This window comes from Corvus moneduloides, chromosome 5, assembly GCF_009650955.1.
Source record: "Corvus moneduloides isolate bCorMon1 chromosome 5, bCorMon1.pri, whole genome shotgun sequence".
Taxonomy (NCBI): domain Eukaryota; kingdom Metazoa; phylum Chordata; class Aves; order Passeriformes; family Corvidae; genus Corvus; species Corvus moneduloides.
In genome coordinates, this window is record NC_045480.1 from 59,474,777 (window position 1) to 59,493,877 (window position 19,101).

Sequence of the window (19,101 nt, forward strand, 5' to 3'; positions counted from 1 at the left end):
AATGCACTATGTGTATTAGTACAGGGATGCAAAGAAGCTTTAAAATTAATCTTGGTTTGGCTTTACTGAAGAAGCTAATGTACAAGCTTTGCAGTGGATAAGTCACTTAGTAGTATCCATACCTGAAATACAGCTTCTTACTGCATTAGTTCCTTACCTCATTAGCCAATGCCAGAAACAAACAAAAAAATGTAATACAGGCAACTGTTCTACTTCCATGTTTTGAGTCTGAGAACTACAAAAAGAATTCCATTTCTCAAACAATATCTGCCCACCACTAAATAAAATCCCATGAACTACTCTAAGGAATAAATTATAGATCAAGAACATGAAACAGACAGTTTGTTAGATAACTCCTGACAACTGCAGTTTCACTAGATGAAGTCCATTGTTATATACATTTTTATAAATTGGAAGTAACTCAGCTGAAGCTACCTTTTTGCAGACGCATGCACATTTTTACAAGGACTGATTTGCTAATCCTCACAACAACCAAATGTTGTTTCCATTTGAGTATAAAATCTTGTATGGGATCAGACTCAGACGATTTAATTTCCTCCCCTAGCTTGGACACTTTGCTGAGGACATACTCTTCATCATCTGGTGCTACTCTAGTAAGTGGCTGCAGAGGATGAGTGTTAGAAAACTGATGTATAGAGCCAGATTCTGATATTGGCTAACAAGAACCGAATCTAGGTTCAATCACCATGAAAGCTCCAGGCTGGGCACTGGAAGCTGCATTTTCACATTAATACAAAATTCCACATCAGCTAATGGTTGCTTTTTAGAATGGAAAATGAGTAAATATGAAATAGTGTGCTGTCACAGCTGGACTGTTTCTGGTCTATAGGCGAGTTAACTCTTGCTTAAAAAAGCTCCTGAAAACTATCTTGTTTATGACTATTTTGGGTGTCTATATATTGCATTCTATGACACAGAAAAAGAGGGAGTCAATTGTTACAGTGAACCCAGAAACTTTACCCATAGTTTTGGTCATTGTTGACTCTCTGTCCCTGTTGCAGACTACAGCCTTAATTTAGAGCAGGATTTTTTTTTTTTTTTTTTTTTTTGCTATCAGGATGGTTCCCTGTGCTAACTACATTCTATTGTGAAACTCCCCTCATTACTACTGCCCTCGAGTGACTTGCCCTGACAGTGTACTAAGGTTTAACTGTGCGTGCCCAAGGAGAACAATGGCCACTCAGATGTGGAGAGGGTTTTAAGAGGCTGACAGAAAGCCAGCCATTCACCCTTCCAAGGAAGCTCACATTTGCCTCAGATGCCCCTCAGGCATTTTTAAACTCTAGGTCACGATGATGACGATAGTGTGACTCTTTTGCAGGACAGTCCCTGAGTGTGACTAAGAGGAAAGATATTGCCCTGCCTGAGTTTTTACTCTCGCTTACGTCTTGGCCATAATGATATTGATTAAGAAAAGGGTTGAAGAAGAAAAGTGAAGATATGGATCTCATTTCATGTGTACACACCCTCTTCTTGCCCCCTCTGCATAGCATAATGCATAGAACACTAATTCTAAGGTAGATATTTTTATGTGGACCAACTTCCAGTAAGTTTATGAGACAAGTTGAGATTTTGCCACTAAAATAAAACCCTAAGAGCTTCATTGTATTAAGACATTTGCATAAAATGAAGAACAGCTGTGGTCTCTATTAACAAAGCAGAACAGTTCGGTATCATCAACAGCAGGAACAGTTAGAAACTATACTGGCACTCATCTTGACAGTGTGCTTGTGTGCTTGATCTTGTCTCTTATGTTTCCTGCATTGCTTTTCACTCTTACAAAGGGCTGATGATACTTGCACAACAGAAACATGTTATATTATGGGGCCATTTGAACATCTAATTTTCCAATGCAGCTAAAAGGAATAGGAAAACAAAAGCACCTACTGATGTTCTCAGATCCAGACAAGATGTCCTTCTGAAATAAATGCTTTAAACATGTTATAACTAGGTAAGAGTGCAAAATAGTTCATCGTATGTATGTATACAAGTTGCCAGCACATACATGAGCAGTCAATAAGGAAAAGGGGAGAGAGAAGAGGAGCCACACCATTAAACAGAGAACAGGAAGTGACCTGGAAAAAAAAGTGAATAGTTTAGACAAGATTGGAGACAAGAGGGAAATAAACTAAAAAAAAGGAAAGTTAGACAAATCTCAACATATTTTAGAGTGAGGAATTAAATGCAATGCATTATGTATGTATTTTATGTCAGCTCCCTGGCAGACATCCTGTGTTTTCCAAGTATGAGGGAAATAAACCCTTCAGTACTTTCTCACTCTTAATTTTGGGAGTTTTGTGGCTAGACAAAGATCCTCTATATTACATAACTCACAGAACACCCACTCGAAAAATTATTACTACTAAAATTATTATTACTACCACTGTTTTTCAAACCACTCTTACAGCAGTGAGTAAAGAGACCAAGTAATTGCAGGTTAATAGGCATTCAGCAAATTCTGATCCAATTACTGAACTTCCTATGTTTTAGCTGAAAATATTCATAAAATTATTCAGCCAATAATTCCTTATTTGAGAGTTATCTGAACTGTAAACTGGAAAAAAAAATCAGTAAAATACATACAGGACCCAAATCCTTACTGCTGTGCATAGTGATCCTCTCATGTGCAAAACAGATGTAACTCAAAAGAACAGGTACAAAAATGCAACAAAGGAAATAATTGGATTCACAATTTGCAACCCATTGGTTGTCACTTATATAGCTACAGACGTAACACAAAACAAGCTTTACATTTGCTACTTGAAAAATATATACAGTGTACAAGCACCTGTTTGCTAAGAGCATCAGTCAGTCTAGGAGGGGTTAGGAACCTGTGCAGCTGACAGAAATGACTGTAAAATTGCCAGTCTGTAGAAAGTAAACTTTGCACTGATTGTTAAATTTCCAAAGTTCACAAATATGTGACCATTTGCGTGAAAGGTTAAGTTTCTATGAATATTCAACTTTGTGATGAAAGCCAAAATTTGATATTTGGCAAAATGAAATATGACAGGGTGACAAATCATTTAAAATTAATTTTAGATTTTAATATGAATATTTGTGAGAAGATATGATACTGGATATTTCTTTCTTAATTCTCTCAGAATAGTTTTATTTGTTTTGATGGTCTCAGAATTCTGATCTCAGAGACGTTCTCCCCATGAGCAAACCATTGCCTCCCTCCTTTTTCACATTTTTTGAAGATAAGGATGCTTTTAGAAGACATTTTTATTTTTAATTTGCAAGTCCAAGTTGTAGTTTACTTTATTATGCTCGAAGTATTTATACACACATTTCTGTAGAAATGATGCCCTGAGAGCCTGTCTGTAGTACAGCTGTGACTCTGCTGTGCATGACACTGCTGTAGATATCAAGGCAAAGGTTTCCAGTCTGGTTTCTGCAGGAATGATGGCACACCAGGCTCTGACACCTTCCAGTGATATTGGGTAACAATGCTTGCTGAAGTTTTTGTGAGGGGCTTAAGCCTGGATTTGCACTCAGGCATTGTCCTTCCTCTAACACTGAGGCTACAGGGGATGGAACTCCCAAGTCTTCCATCCAGTTAATAAGCACACTTCCAAACTAAAAACAGGGTGTGATACAAGAAATCAGAAGAAATACTTTGTGTGTGAATCCTATATTACTGTATTCATTAAAGGACGACTTAGAAACCTTTTAATAACTAAATTTTCCTGATCTCTGTAGCCTAGGTCCTGTAGCCCTCAACAAATGATTTCCCATCAGAAGCTCTTTATTCCTTCCATCTCAAATATTCAAAATCCAGTATTTCACTTCTTAATCTGACATTTTTTAAAGCAGATGAACTTTCTTGACTTTTTTTCTGCTCAACTAAAGAAGACTATTTCATCAGTGGATGCCATGATGTATACCTGTAGCACTGTAATTCCAAATGGGAAGGTCCTATTATTTTAGGGAAGTAAAATAAGCAGTTCAGAAGCTGTTACATCATTAATGACAAAGAGCTCTCCAGCATGAATTTCAGATTATTACAAGATCAAAAAATAATATTGGTTCTTTCCATTGATTCTGTCTTTACTAAATTGTTGGAAATGCTAAGTCGTTTACTGCAGTTATTGCAGGACAACAGTTACATCTGCTACTGAAATTTTAATTTATGGACTGGATTGCACTCTGTATTCTATGCCTATCAGTCTTCTCTGAATAATTTTACAACCTTCTGACCAGAGCTGATGGAAAGATTGAGGTCTCAAAGCTAATAAATTTCTACAAGCTCCTTGAAAACTGAGAGACAAGTAGAGTAGAAAGATCCTCACAGTTCATTGAACAGTGTAAACAGAACAAATGCATTTTCACTTCATCGAGAGTATTTTCCCAGTCTTTCATTGCCTAGAAGCTGATAGCTTCACTTTGGATAGCACTGCTGAGATGGATGCTTTGTATCTGTTAGAATGGTTGTGTGCCTGTAAGCTTTTCTTCCTCTGTTATTTCAGTTATCTAGTGAAAGATACAGTCTGTCCTCACAAACCTTGCCTACTTTAATTAGAAATCATTAGTGCAGTCCACCTAGCAGAATTCCACACAATCCCACACCCAAGCAGAACAGGAGCAGCCGGCTCTCTGCTCTCCACCCCTTGATGTGCCCTGTTATGTCCTAGGTGACTTGACAGCAGGCAGAGGCCTTGGAATAGGCAGAAAAAACAAGTAATACGAGTCTCAGATGTCAGCTTTAGGATCTTACTTGCCATATGACATTGAACCGTGACCTTCTAAGAAGGAAACTGAGGGCTGGAAACGAATGCCTGTCTCTTTCAGGTACAGAGCAGTTGCGTCCTGGAGCCGTGTTCAGGGAATTGGAATCCCGATGATCACTGCTATTGAAATTTTCTCCATCTGGCTTCTGTCCTTCATACTGGCCATCCCAGAAGCAATTGGCTTTGCTGTGGTACCTTTCAGATACAAGGATGCAAGTTATGTTACCTGCATGCTCAAACCTACAAACGATTTCATGTTGGTAAGTAACATCCTGTCTCCTCTTTTTGGAACCCACAGTATATGGGTTAGACAATTAAGATACTGGATGATAATAGGATTTATTCATGCATTAAACTGCAAAATGTATTCTGATGTGTATTGGTGCAAAGAGGATCTTATGTTCACAGTGACTTGTCTCTGCTTTCAGCCAGAGAGATTAAATGGGGCTTTACAGCATTTTCATTTCTTTGCTACTGAGGAGTCTTACTACAGACATCTGCAATTCAGGCCTGCTTAAAGTACAAACAAGAGATGTATCAGGGTAGCCAGAGCCTTGAAAGGTTTTGTGTTTCAAGGTGCAACACCTTGGAGCTTGTAAATGTCAAAACACGTTTTACCATGATTAGTCATCCTTTTCCATGCAGTAGTGAGCTCTTGGCACACAAAGAAAAGGGTGGGGCCATGCTACATGCATTAAAGTCAAATAAAAAATAATCCTGTAGTTTACAAGAAATCATGACTACAAAGCTGACAGACACACACCTCCAGCTAGGTGCTCGTGCAGTGTTAGCTGTCATTAGATACAGCAGCTCAAGAGCAAGAGGAGTGCCTGAGACACACGAGGCTGCTTTGGCACATTTCCTACCCCTCACCCTCTGTGCTCCAGCAGATTAAGAGGTGCCAATACCCACATCAGCTTCTGCAAAGCAGCTCAGGTGAGAAGTCACTACAGAATCAATAAATTACTGCATAGGGGCATAGTGGTTTTCCACCTGGCCTTACAATGAGGAAATGCCTTAATTTTTTAATTTGTGAAGGCCAGGGACCATTCATCCAGTAATGAAAAAGGAAGAGTAATATTCTGATTTGTTGCATAGAAGGTAGATAGCACCAGATCATAAGTCTTGAGAAAGCTCAGCATTTTTTTCTGGACTAGATTTTTTCATAATAGAGTAAGTTTCTCTTTTTTGAATGTCTGGCGCTTCTGCTTTTATTGGACCAGAGCATGCCTTGGCCTAGAATTGGGAAGGATAGGGTAAAGTGGAGCTAGGAATTTTAGAAAATAAAAAGTGTGCATGCTTAGTTTTTCAGAGCAATGTCCCTGACTTTGGTATGGTTACACAGACTGTAGGGATGGTAGAAAGAGCAAGAGATAATTGAAAGAGAAGACAAAAGGAATTCCCTAATGGAAAGAATTAATGCAGGTAAAGATGGAGTGGAATTTCCCAGAGCTTATTATATTTTTATTTCTAAACTCCACAGTCTATATGACTGTACATACTGTAGTTAGAAGACTGTGATTTATGAATTACACACTGCAGCAAATTTCCCTTCTCTAATGGCTGTTTTTCTCCACAAATTGCCCGGACACTCTTCACTTCCTCTCTCCCTAAGAAAAAGAATAGCCTTCTCTTCCCTCTTCTCAAAAACACTATAGTTCAGGTCTTCCACAGGCATGCTAACTTTAATGATTATTGTTCTGTTCTTAATGTGCCAAGTAGAATAGCTTGGTTTGTTTTCCTAGCATTTCCTTAGTATCTCTTACTTGCTCAGTATAATTCAAAAGTGCCAATCTCCCCAGTCCCACAGCAGTCTGATTTTTAAGGAAACAAACCAGCGATTATGTCCAAGCTGAGCGTAAATGTTGGATGTGTCAGTCAAAATGGAGAGCTTTGCATTTCAATGTGTTGCAAGCATGTACAAACATGAGATTAAAGTGGAAAGACCATTTTAACCTTAGCTATAGTATTTACTACCACAAACACCACAATAAACAATTTCTAAACTTCAGGAAGGATTTATTATTAACTTCTGTTTTTAATAGAAGCTTTATTCATGTTTAAAACTATCTTTGAAAGATTTAAAAGATTCATGCTAGACCATGATTCCCAAGAGGCCGAGTGCACTAGGAAATTTGTTTAAAATGCACATTTCCTGTAGAAAACCAGTTCCATGTGCGCTTTCAAGAAAAACAAAAGAATGTCTACTTCTCTTCAATCAACCCGTTTTTGTCTTTGATGTAAGCTTTGTGAAACTCAGATTCCTCAATTAATCATTTACAGACATTTTTGAGAAGGTTTTATAACTCCACGAGGCCAGGTCCTCCTCCAGAAGTGATGCATTGGTCAGGGCTGTGACACAGACCTTTCGTGTGTTTTCTTGACCAACAGGCAATGCTCATGAAAGCTGGAACACTGATAGGACACAAAGTTTTCCTTGTAAACATGGCATGGATTCAGCAGTACACATTTTGAACTGTCCAGCCAACATGATTCTAGCCTGACTTGGAGGAATTTGCCATGCAAAAGATAATTGTCTCCATGTATTTGTAATCCTTTTCTCTGCAGAAGGAGCAGTAATTACATCTGCCCTCAGCACAAACTCCTCAAATACGAGGCATATTGTTTTCCGGTTTTCTGCTGGCAAAAGCTCTGCTCCCAGCGGGGAAATTCTGCCCCCAAGGAAAGTGCAACTATGCAGGAGACTGTAGCCCCTCCTCAGGGAGGAGGCTAATGAGGAGGAGGAAACAAGTTAATCAACACAACACAGTGTCCCAGAGTGAGGTGGGATTGTGGCCTAGAAATCAGCAGCATAATCTAAACTAGAAAATTCTATATGCAGCTGTATTGGGGCAGAGGGAAAAAACCAAAACTTTTTTCTTAGTAAATCAACTTTCTAATGTAACTGAAGTAGATTTTTAAAGTAACATTATTAAACATCACTATATGAATTGTATCAACTTTTTTTCATCTTTCGAAAGTTTAGAGCTGTTTGGTTTTAAATGTAAATATGATGTCAAAAGTTTGACTTTTTCAAAGAGGATTCATAAAATCCTCAGGCATAAGAATTTTGACATTTGGTGTGGGAACTGTGATGTTACAAGAGCACATCTGCTAGGAACAAACAAGCTGAGGGAAAGAGTGATACATCCCTTTTATACTAATAACCTAGACACAGGAAGTATTTAAAATGCCATATTTCAGTGCATACTTTTGGCTGAGCATAAAAATTAAAAAACAAGATACAGTATTTTCTGAAGTCTGAAAACACGATCCTCTACAGAGAAGAACAATTTTAAATATTTGGTCAAATGTAGTATTTCCCACAATACATAAATGCTTACAGCACTGCTTACATCACAGCTAATACTTCAAATTACACAGAGCAAAGTACTGCTATTCTATCAATATCTCAGCATCCTGTCACAAAAAGCAAATGGTGTGAATGGCAGTCAAAGGGTTAAAAGTAACTGTACCACTGGAAGCCATCCCTAAGCTTTGCACATATCAGACAAACACTTATGAAGTGGCTCCTATCTGCCCAGTGCATAAGCAAACCAACTGCCAACCTTTTCACTGATAACAAAAGGTGATTAAACTTACAAGACATTTTGAATTTTCCTTTTTTGGAATCAGGACAGAAGCTGTAGAGGTAAATGGCATTTCCTGAGACACGCTTTTAGTAAGATTTGTTATCTCAGACTGACACTGTCTACATTTTGGCATGTCTTTTTCATGCAACTGTATTCCAGTTTTCATGAATGAGTATAAATTTTCAGAAAGTACTACCAAAAAAAATTAATTCCAACCCAAGGCAGATTGCAACAAAGGTACATACAGGCAGGCTATCTGTAAGGTGAAGTAAATGTTTACACTGCCACAATCCCTATTTTGATGTTAGTCAAAAAGAGACCAACAATAAGCAAACAGACAGATACCAGTGTACCGTCATGCTTATCCAAGATCTTTCTGTGGTATTTTGCATCGAATCATAAGAACATATCTGCTCTTTTCTTTCCCTTATCTACAGTTTTACAAAGATGCAAAGGATTGGTGGCTGTTTGGTTTCTATTTCTGCATGCCACTGGCATGTACTGCCATCTTTTATACGCTAATGACTTGTGAAATGTTGAACAGAAGAAACAGCAACTTGAGAATTGCTCTCAGTGAACACCTGAAGCAGGTAAATACATTAGAAACACCAATGTGTGAAAATATTGTTCTTCTCCCTGTGGGTTACATGAGAAATATTTCAAAGTGTACTTAAATACAGTAAGCTACAGAAGTAGAAAGTGAGGATGTGGGTTATTTATGATGTTAAGGCATTCATTTAAACCTGGAACAAAAGACTAAATCATAGTATAAGGAGATATTGAAGACTGTGCTCAGGAAGTGAACCCTTTTCTTTCTTATGTTTGACAGTTGTGCTCTCCTGCTCTTTAACCTCAAATCTCTACTGGCTAAGTGCTTTGAAATTAAACTACAAAGATTTGCCAAAAAAATGTTTCTTTTTCTGTATAAAGATATGACTCCATGGATCCTCCCTCCTTTTGGCGCTCTTTGATATGTAACTGTAGTTTCATATAAAATGCAATTGTAGAATAACCCAGTTTAGAAAAGAGTGGATTTTGTTTCTCAGTGTTATTGCACTGTTGCAGTACCACTGCTGTAGCTGCTTTGAAAAGAGCAACAGAAGAACAGAACAAACAAATGATCACAGAACAAAGTCGCTCACAGAACCGTCAGGTCTCACTTTGCTGGTTTGGCAGCTCTGTCTGATGTTCAACGCTTAACTGAAATTTTAAAAACAATCTGGAGCTTTTCCCCTGTGTTAACATCAGCCCTTCAAATTCCACTCTCTTAACTTCCATATTCACAGATGTGAATCCCTAAAGCAGTCCTCTCTGCATCAGAGTCAGTTCTGTCAGAGATTTCTCCTCTGCTGGTTCATTCCAGATCAGGGTCGACTGGAGAATCCTCCCGTTGTGCATATTCTCCACTTTTTCCCCTCATCAGATCCTGGGAGTGCAACACAGTGTGTCCTAGGGCCACACACAAGCTACTCCACCCATTAGAACTAGAATGGTATGTACTAGGAGATGGAGGAATCCACCCTTTCCCATCCTGAAGGGCAGTGACCACCAAGCTTCTCAGACTGGCTGCTGCAGGATGACTTTACAATTTACAAATGCTTGCCTTTTTAACTATCTCCCTTCCTTCCTTCCTTCCTTCCTTCCTTCCTTCTGAATTCCCTATCTCCTTGTCCACATTAACGTCTAATTCACAATTCTTTTCATATTTTGATAAAAGTTGCTATTATAAAAAAGAGGAAACTATAATAGTCATATTCAAAGCCTAACAAGACTGTAATCACTCATCTGACTTCAAGTTCTTTACTGACAGAACTTTGAAGTGCTTGTCACTGTTACATTACAGTGGTATCCTTATCCCTTCATATGCTTCTCTTTATCAAACCCATGCCTACCAAACACTGCTGGTATGCATTGTCAAAAATCCACTAAAACATCTGTAACTCTCTAGAGCCACATAAAAGACCCATTAAATTGAAATTATTTCCTGAGTATTACAAGATTAAGCTGTAATACCGACATTTCTAAAATGTTTGTAGAGGAGCTATTTATTTGAGAACATCAGGATTTCATAGTAAGGATCACATAGCAAAATCAATACACTGTGCAGTATCTCTCTATATAACAATATATCAAAGAAAGTCCTACAATATTCTAGCAATGACCTGTGTGCTCCAGCTGCTCCAGACTCAGTGATGAGCAGGTTCTGTTGAGGATGGCCAGGATCAAGAACGTGACAAACCCCATAAAAAAGAGTAGTACATTGGGTAGCCTGGAAGCTTCACTTTAGGAATCCTTTCATAATTTATCTATATTACTGACTTTGCTGCCAACATTACTAAGTACAGTCATCTGCTAGCATGAATTAGGCACTCAGTATATACTCTTATCTCCTTTTTCTAGCGCCGAGAAGTTGCCAAGACAGTTTTCTGTTTAGTCGTGATTTTTGCTCTTTGCTGGTTCCCTCTCCATCTGAGCCGGATTTTGAAGAAAATGGTATACAATGAAAAAGACCCCAGCAGATGTGAACTGCTCAGGTACTTCATTTTCTATGCCAATAGTTTGTACTGAAAAAATATAATGCTGCATGCTTACAATTTATATGAGGAATGTCACTGTGCAATGCAACTGTGGTGTTTATTAATTTTAAGCTGCATCCATTTTCAGCAGTTTCAGTTTTAATGGGGTAGCATATTCTCAATAAATGTTGTCTGTCACCACTTCAATCACTTTGCTCTGGATTTTTTGAACATCTGTGAGACAGATTATTATAGACATGGCATGGTACAAGATTACATTGAGGGAGCTAGGTGAGAGAGAATTAGTTTGTGTTACGGAAGAGGCTGTAACCACAAGGAACATGAATGCTTCTGTAGCATACGAACTGCTTAAATGTTTTTCTTCCTCTTACCTAGTTTCTTGCTGCCCTTGGATTACATCAGCATCAACCTGGCAACCATGAACTCTTGTATAAACCCCATAGCTCTATATTTTGTGAGCAAGAAGTTTAAAAACTGTTTCCAGGTAAGCTTCTCCTGATAAGATTTTATGTCCAGTTAACTAACTGTATTGAACCACTTGGCTCTTATCTATTTTTAACAGCTGGGAGAAGAGGCATGCAAAGGAATGAAAGATTATAAATTGTCTGGTTTAGCAGCTAGCAGCTCACATAGCACACATACCAAGCTGAAAGTGAAACTATCCACTTTATCTGAAATACTAAACCAATAAATAAGTTTGACACAGTCCTCATATGTGTAAACTGAGATAGACATGCTCTTGTAAATACTATTTATCTGCATGTGACATGCACATGAAATAGAATTTGGTTGATAACAATTTTCCACTCTTGATGACACCAAGCTGCCTGCATTAAACAATCTCATTAATGACGAAAATTTTCAGGCTTGAATACCAAATCAGGCACCTGAGTTGACTTTGGCAATTAAATATGCATTATGGCTTCTACCTGCATTTTCCAGTTCCTACACATACAAACATATTTAAATGCTAAAATAATTTCCTTGTGACAATGTGCCTCTGCAAGTTCCTGTCCACCTATTAAAGGCAACATGGGAAGAAAAAAATGAGAGTAAGGAAAGTAATGAAATAGAAAGGGAAGACTGAAATAGCTTTATCCACAATGAAAAACAAAAGATAACAGGACTGTACCACTAAACTTTAAGTCTGATAATAGGCAGAATACAAGCTACTGAAAAAAATGTAAAGAATTATTAGACTAGGGAATACCTGTTTGTCTGTAGCCTGCTCAGATTTACTAACTATTTTAAGGGAGCATTTTCACATGGTAAATAAGAAGTCAGCTTCTATTCCTAACTGTGCAAAATGTTACACCTCAGTATGTTCACTGAACCTTTTTCAAAAAAGTTTTGTCTTCTTCTAAGATTTTAGAAGAGAGCTAAGTCACAGGCTGGGGAATTTTTCTTCTTTTCTCTTCCATGCTAAGCAGCATGCTGATCCCTAAGTTTGTGAACAGTGATAAAGAGGGTGAAAAAACAATCAACCGAGCACCTAACAACATGTATTGAATTTTGTCAGTTCTCAATCTATTTACCTTAGTCAAACAATTTTCCCTTTTCATACTGTGAAAGTTTTTCTTCAATAAGAGGCACAGGCTGGGCCTAATTTGCTGCATTTGTGGTGCTCAATCACAACAACCATTTATGTCCTAGGATAAAAATTTCCCTGAGTATAGCTACCACTCTATTCAGCTAGAATTATCTGTCATTTCTGAATGAAAAATATGGCTGGCAGTCTGCACAGAACTGAGAGATTTGTGTTAACTTTTTATTTATTTATTTATTTATTATTTTTTATTTATTTCCAGTCATGTCTTTGCTGTTGCTGCTCCCAGTCTAAGAGTCTGGTGACTTCGGTGCCCATGAATGGAACAAGCATTCAGTGGAAAAATCAAGAACTAAACAATCACAATACAGATCGAAGCAGCCATAAAGACAGCATAAACTGAAAATTAAGGACTCTCACACCATTTCAGAATGAAAGAGGAAAAGTCACTACCAAGCTATGACAACAGGAAGCCCAGTGACTCTTCCATAACGAATTCAGACGTGTGCACACATTGTACCTAATTCTAGAGGTGACTGAGTAGGTGGAGTGAGTGTAACTGTGATGTTCTGTGAACTGAGATCCACTGGATGGTAATTCTGCCTCTGAAAAGGATATTGATGTGATTATGACACCAAAAAACTGGCTTGAACTACACAGGTGGTTTTGCTCTTCTGAAGCAGGCAGGAACTGTCCAGTGTCTGTGACTGGTACAATGCAATCTTTTTGCCTGATTGTCACCGAGAATTAATCACTCTGGAACTTTTGAGAAGATATCTGTGACTATATTTTCTCTCTCCCCATTTGTCTTTTAAGTTCTATTTCTCTGGTGGATATAGTCCACATACCAGTTTGTTTTGCATGTTGTTGTTGTTGCTGTTTTTCAGGTTTATGTTGGAAAATGTTTTAGTCCACACCAGCATTTTACTTACTTAGTTACAATGGATCGGGACATTAGCTGGGCAGTTCACATTTGTAGCACTTCAGTATTCAGGTATAGGAAGAGACCATTTAAAAAGCATCAACAGTTGGCACTTAAGCACAGATTAATACCAAAAAAAGAGGTATTAATAATACAGTACTATACTGTGTTATTTATTCTAATGTTCTGTACAAAATAAACATAATCTGTATCAGCGAAAAGAATGGAAGATGCTCACAGATGGGCACCTTACAATGTGTTTTTATTAACCTGACATGTTAATTCTTGAACTATATGAACCTTTTCATCTATTTCGTCTGTAGTTGCATTAAATCTAAGGTGAAATGAGGGTGAGTGGAACATAGTGAAACATTATTAAAGCCATCCACAGCATTCTGAGAATATGGTTATTGTCAGAGCAGCTATGCACAACTCTTATTTTCACATTGTGAACATGAGGTTATAGTCAGAGTGAGCATAGAAATGTGGAAGTCCATAACAGCTGGATGTGCAGAAGGATATTTTGTGCCTTATTCCTTACAGAGCTCTCTGTCTTACACAACATTCAAAGATTTTAATGGGGTTCAGTAGGTTATCAACACTGTTAACCATACAAATGCTATTAACAATATATATAAACTATTGCTTGCATATATGTAAACTGATGATTTCCTTATTATTTCCATCCATTAAGGCTACATCCAAGAGATTCCCTGTTTACCTAAAAAAATTTTTAATAGGTAGTCTTTCATTAAATAGTGGAACTCAATAATGTGGTGTCATATATAATATGTCTCATGCACAAATCTGTTAGGCAATTTATAGCATCTTTTGTGCTAGGCTAAGAAGCAGTAATCAAAATTCCACAAATTTTTAAACATCCGTTTCATTTTCAGTGAAAGATGTAATCCTGCATAGTTTTATTTAAGAGGTCAAAATGCTAGTGCCTACAGTGACTTCTGCTGCACAAGTTTCCCCAATGTTTACATTCACACAGATCTTGTGAAGTATATTTAAAAAAAGGTTCTTTAAATTGATTTGCGTATTTTTTGTGTGCTTTTGTCTCTGTGACATATATGCATGTATAAGTACATAAAAATTTATGTTCATATGTTATAAACCTAAATACAGTCTTCTGACAGTGCTCTGTGGTAGTGCCTAAGAGCATGGTAAGGAATGAGACTTGGCTGAATTTTACTTAAAACATTTCACCCTCAAACTGTATCAGAAATCACAGTAAATGAGTGACAATGCTCTCCTTCGAGAAGATTGAGTTACTGAGTCTCTTTACATCCTGAAACCTTCCCTGCTGCTTTCACAGAACGCATTGAGGAGATGGTAAAGGCAAACAAAAAACAGACATGAGGAATGGATTTATAATGGATTTGAAAATTGCTCCTTCTTTATTTCAAGACGGGAGAAAGCTTTGTGTGCATTCTTCTTTTCTGTTATTTATCTGGCAGTTAGATGAACCAAAAAATGTCATACACCTGCAAACCAGTAATGTGATTGCTCAGAGACAATATTTCTACCTGTCTACAAAAGACAGTGAGCAATAGAGACAATCTAGGTCAGTTTAGGGTTCTTAACTTCTACCAAAAATGTGCCATCTATCTGCAAAAGTTTCAGACTGTGAAATAGGTCACTTTTATGCTTTACAATCACTGATGCAAACCATGAATCATGAAAATTTGAAAGTTTTCCTTCCAGCACTGACATTTCCAACATCTATTGCTTTCAACCCAAGAGCTGGCTGTTATGTGGCAGACATACATGAACCTGCACACACAAAGCATCCTTTAAACCACTTCAGCTTAGATGGAAAAACTATCCTCCTACTCCTCATAATGCTGACTGACCTTAGCAGCATTAAAAAATACAAAACATTTTAACTAATGAAAAGAAGAGGGTAAATTATCTAACAGAAGTGAGAGGTACTTTTTAGAATCCTTTAGAATTATTTTTGTGAGCTTACTTAGGGATCAGAGCCTGCCAAAATGAATTGGTGATCCTCATGCCATTTCTCCAGCCTGTGGAAGGACAGAGAGAGTCTAAATAACAGTGACAAGTTAGGTCCTGGGAGGTCTCATACTCTTTTTTGGCACGTTTGCTTTTTTGTATTTTTACTGGTGGCTGCTGCTCCCACTCACAAATCAATTGTAAGGACAAAGGGTGTTGTGATGTGGCAGCTACAGTGAGGGGGGAAAATGTTTCTGAAAATCTTACTAAGGTACTTTTTTAATTCTCTCCTCTTCTTCCCATTGAGAATGGTAAATATTCCTCCGGGTATAGTATCTGTCGTCAATTCTGAAAAAGCTGTCCTTCAAAAAGAACCAGCAAAAGTATTCCACAATTCTGGTGTCACACAGAAGCTGCTTTCTCTTTTGCATTAGAACAACTTTCCATAACAAGTATCCTTCTATCCCACTCTTATGTTATAGATTGTTTTATGCCTGCTGTTTGCATTCCTCTCAACTGAACCAAACATAGATTTTCTCTGCAGCCAACAGGATCTCTATTCCACAAGTTTCAGATTAACTTCATAAACTTTTTGTAGTTTTGTTGCTCATTGTAATCAAAATCCATTTAACTGTCACATTCATCTTTTTTTGTGGACTTCAGAATTCCCAACTCTTGTCAGTCCACTCAGTGTAAAATTTCATTGACAGTCTCACATCTTAACTTCAAACACTTTGCAGAGTTTTCTTTAGTTTTAGAATGCAGCTGTTCTCCTTGTTTTCAACATGCATTTTTTCAAACTACCTCACTAAATATTTCCTCTTTGGTATATTTTATACTTATTTGCTTCAAGGAGACAGCATACATGGGTTTTCAGTTATATCTGTGTCTGTATTTATTTATTTACATATGAAACTCTGTGCTTCAGACCTGACCTAGCCAGCTCCTGTGCATTAAAAAAACCTGCTTATACACTTCATCATAAATCTCACCTGACAAAAGCATTAGCTTGGTTCTGAGAAAAGATACTTATGCGACCCTCAGATCTGAATATGTTTATTTTTGCTTTTAATACAGTCAGTTTCAGGTGTTTACCTGTCTGTCTCTCCATCCTTCCAAACCAACTATCAACCCCCTGTCCAATTTCAATGAATTTTACAGAACAGAGTTATCATCATTATGAAGCTACAGAGAATTTCACCAGAACTGCAGGATGGCAGGAAGAACAAAATTCTACTCACGCTCTATGCAGGAAATTTCTGAAATGTAGTTTGTGCATACTCAATAAGTTCACTTGATAGAAAGATGTTATAAACATTACAGATGCAGAAAAAGCCTTGATCAGAGCATGCAGCTTGTAAGACATCTGAGAATCAAACCACAACCCACAAATTCTTGGAAGCCAGTATTTATAAGTTCCCTTGCTTGTGGAATTACTTGCTGCTTTTTTTCTTTTTTTCCTGCCTCTCTTTCATCATTTACATATTTACTGCAATCTTGTTACGATATAATTTGATTCTGTGAAGCCTTATGGGTTTCAGTGTGGGAGAAGACATGGTACAAATTCAAATTCTGCTGCATTTGTATGAACAGATTCCTGCTCAAATGCCCCTGAGGCAAAGCACGCATTTTCATTAGAAGAAACACCGGGACTGCATGCTAACATTGCCTTGCAAAGTTTCTTCCACGCAATCGGTGGTGCAAAGCTTGGCTCAGCAAAGTATTCCTAATTTACACTCCTCACTCTTTCAAAGGCTAAATAATGGCAATTATCTCCAAAATCAGAGTAAAAGAAGACACATAAAAAGTTTACAGACCAGAAACAGCTCTCAAGTTACATAGAAAAAAAAAAAAAAAAGACACCAAAACCAGGCATGTTTAAAATGTGGTTCTAAAAGAAACACAGCTTATCATTAGTCCAAGTGTGGGAAAGGAAGATATGAACTAAATAAAAAAATGTAGGTCATCTCTAGTTTCTCCAAAGGAAGATGAAATGAATTGACCTCTACTATCTCATCTAGAATCAGTTTTTCCCCTGTACAAACATCACTGCTTCTGAACTGAGCTGTCACTTGAGTCACAGCTTTGCAGTCCTGTTAGTTACAGTAGCTTATTATTACAATAAAGCTCAACAGAGTAAGTGTTACAAAGTGCTAACAAAAAAACCCAAAACAATCTGAACTTCAGCAGCACTCTGCCCACATTTCTCAGAGTAACTGAGTGCAAACTGCTCTGAAATCAATGATTTGGTGCATCTCAGAATAAGGCCTTTACTTCAATGTCAGTCCTTGGGAGTAGAAAGATTGAGAATACAAGTTACTGAATCAAACATCCAAAACACTTCCAAGCACTTTCAAGCCATCCAAGAGAACATACTTCCTGCTACATGTTTTAAACAGAGGGGAAGATTAGAAATCCATCATTACATCACTGTGTCATTCTGTAGTCACACTTCATATTTATTGAAATGTCTGTGTCTAAAGTTTTTTTGTCTTTTCCCCTCTAAAATTGTTGTACAGTGGTCTCTTTGGTATTGCCTCTGAATAAAGTATACATTTGGATTAGCTTTCTTTCCAGTACCTACATAGTGTTAATAAAGCATTCATCTCCAGATAACACAGTATATTCCAATACAGAAGCACAATTAAACCACATTACCAGAAAAGTCACAAAGTTTTACAGTCAAGTTTTAAACAGAAAATTAAGAGTGTAGTCTTGGGACAAATGAATACTACAGTTCAGTACTACTAGTAGGAAATACCTTGATTTTTTAATAGATAAAGAGGAAACCATACCACTTCTGCTAATTCAGGTAAGAGTGTTTACATGAGTAATTGGAAAGTCCAGATTTCATGAGCTGGAATAAAACACTGCAAGGGCTATAAAACTTCATATTCCATTACACAAAATACGTGTGAATTCTGGGCATTAGGAAGACATAACTCTCCATTTCAAGATTCTTTGATTTCCCTGCAATGTTTCTCTAAAGTATTAGTTTCAAGACACATCTCAAACTCAGAGATAATTTTGAAGAAAGGAAGATGCTTACTGAGTTTGCCTTCTTGCACTCCAAAAAATCTTTGATAAACGTTTTTCATAATATCCAGCATGTTCTGGCTTTCTATACCTCAAATGAACTGCAACACTGGCAATACCAAGGACTACTCCAAATCAAGGAATCCAGTGTTGAATTAGTTCCTTTTTATGATCATTTGTATATAAGAATTTGCTTGGCAGAACTTTAAACAGTGGTTGTTCTTCCATACAAAGTGCCTTATTAATATAACCCCCCCCTCCAAATAGATCTTCTCTTCCATTTACTTTAGCAGTGTAAGACCTCAATCAAAGTTAAAACTAGACAATAAAGTAGTCTCAAGTTTCAAGTAGTAACTTGGGATAAAATGCTGAACCTACTGACTTCAGCAGGACTGGGATTTCAGTCAGAATGTGTGATGGGAGCCCATTGGAATGGTAACTGTGACAATGTGATTAAGCCCACTGCAGCTAAGCAGGAGAGAAGTAAAAGATTCTGTGGGGCTTGGATGAATAATTATGAAATTATCATCTCATGTGCTCAGGTGGGGGAAGAAGCCTTGGCACACTTTGTTTCCCATAAAATCAGTTTAATAAAAGAAGTCAGAGGTAAGAGGGTTCTCCCCTCACACCACTCCACCAACAGAGACAGAATAGAAGGAAAGGAATATTGTCTACTTGCAAGGAGCAATCCACAGTGTAGAATACCGATAGAATCCTGTCCTTCTTCCAAGATGTGACTCTTACTTAAGCCAGT

At 37.5% G+C, this 19,101-nt stretch overlaps 1 protein-coding gene across 1 annotated transcript in view; it reads left to right on the top strand.

The window, feature by feature from the left end:
* The window catches only part of EDNRA (endothelin receptor type A), a 33,629-nt gene extending 15,754 nt beyond the window's left edge, over window positions 1-17,875 (top strand). Inside the window, exons 4-8 of the mRNA XM_032109057.1 lie at window positions 4,816-5,014; window positions 8,785-8,937; window positions 10,748-10,881; window positions 11,260-11,368; window positions 12,693-17,875. Coding sequence (XP_031964948.1) covers window positions 4,816-5,014; window positions 8,785-8,937; window positions 10,748-10,881; window positions 11,260-11,368; window positions 12,693-12,833 — 736 coding nt within the window. The 3' untranslated portion in view covers window positions 12,834-17,875. The remainder of the gene's footprint in view (window positions 1-4,815; window positions 5,015-8,784; window positions 8,938-10,747; window positions 10,882-11,259; window positions 11,369-12,692) is intronic.
* The last annotated feature ends 1,226 nt before the right edge of the window (window positions 17,876-19,101 follow it).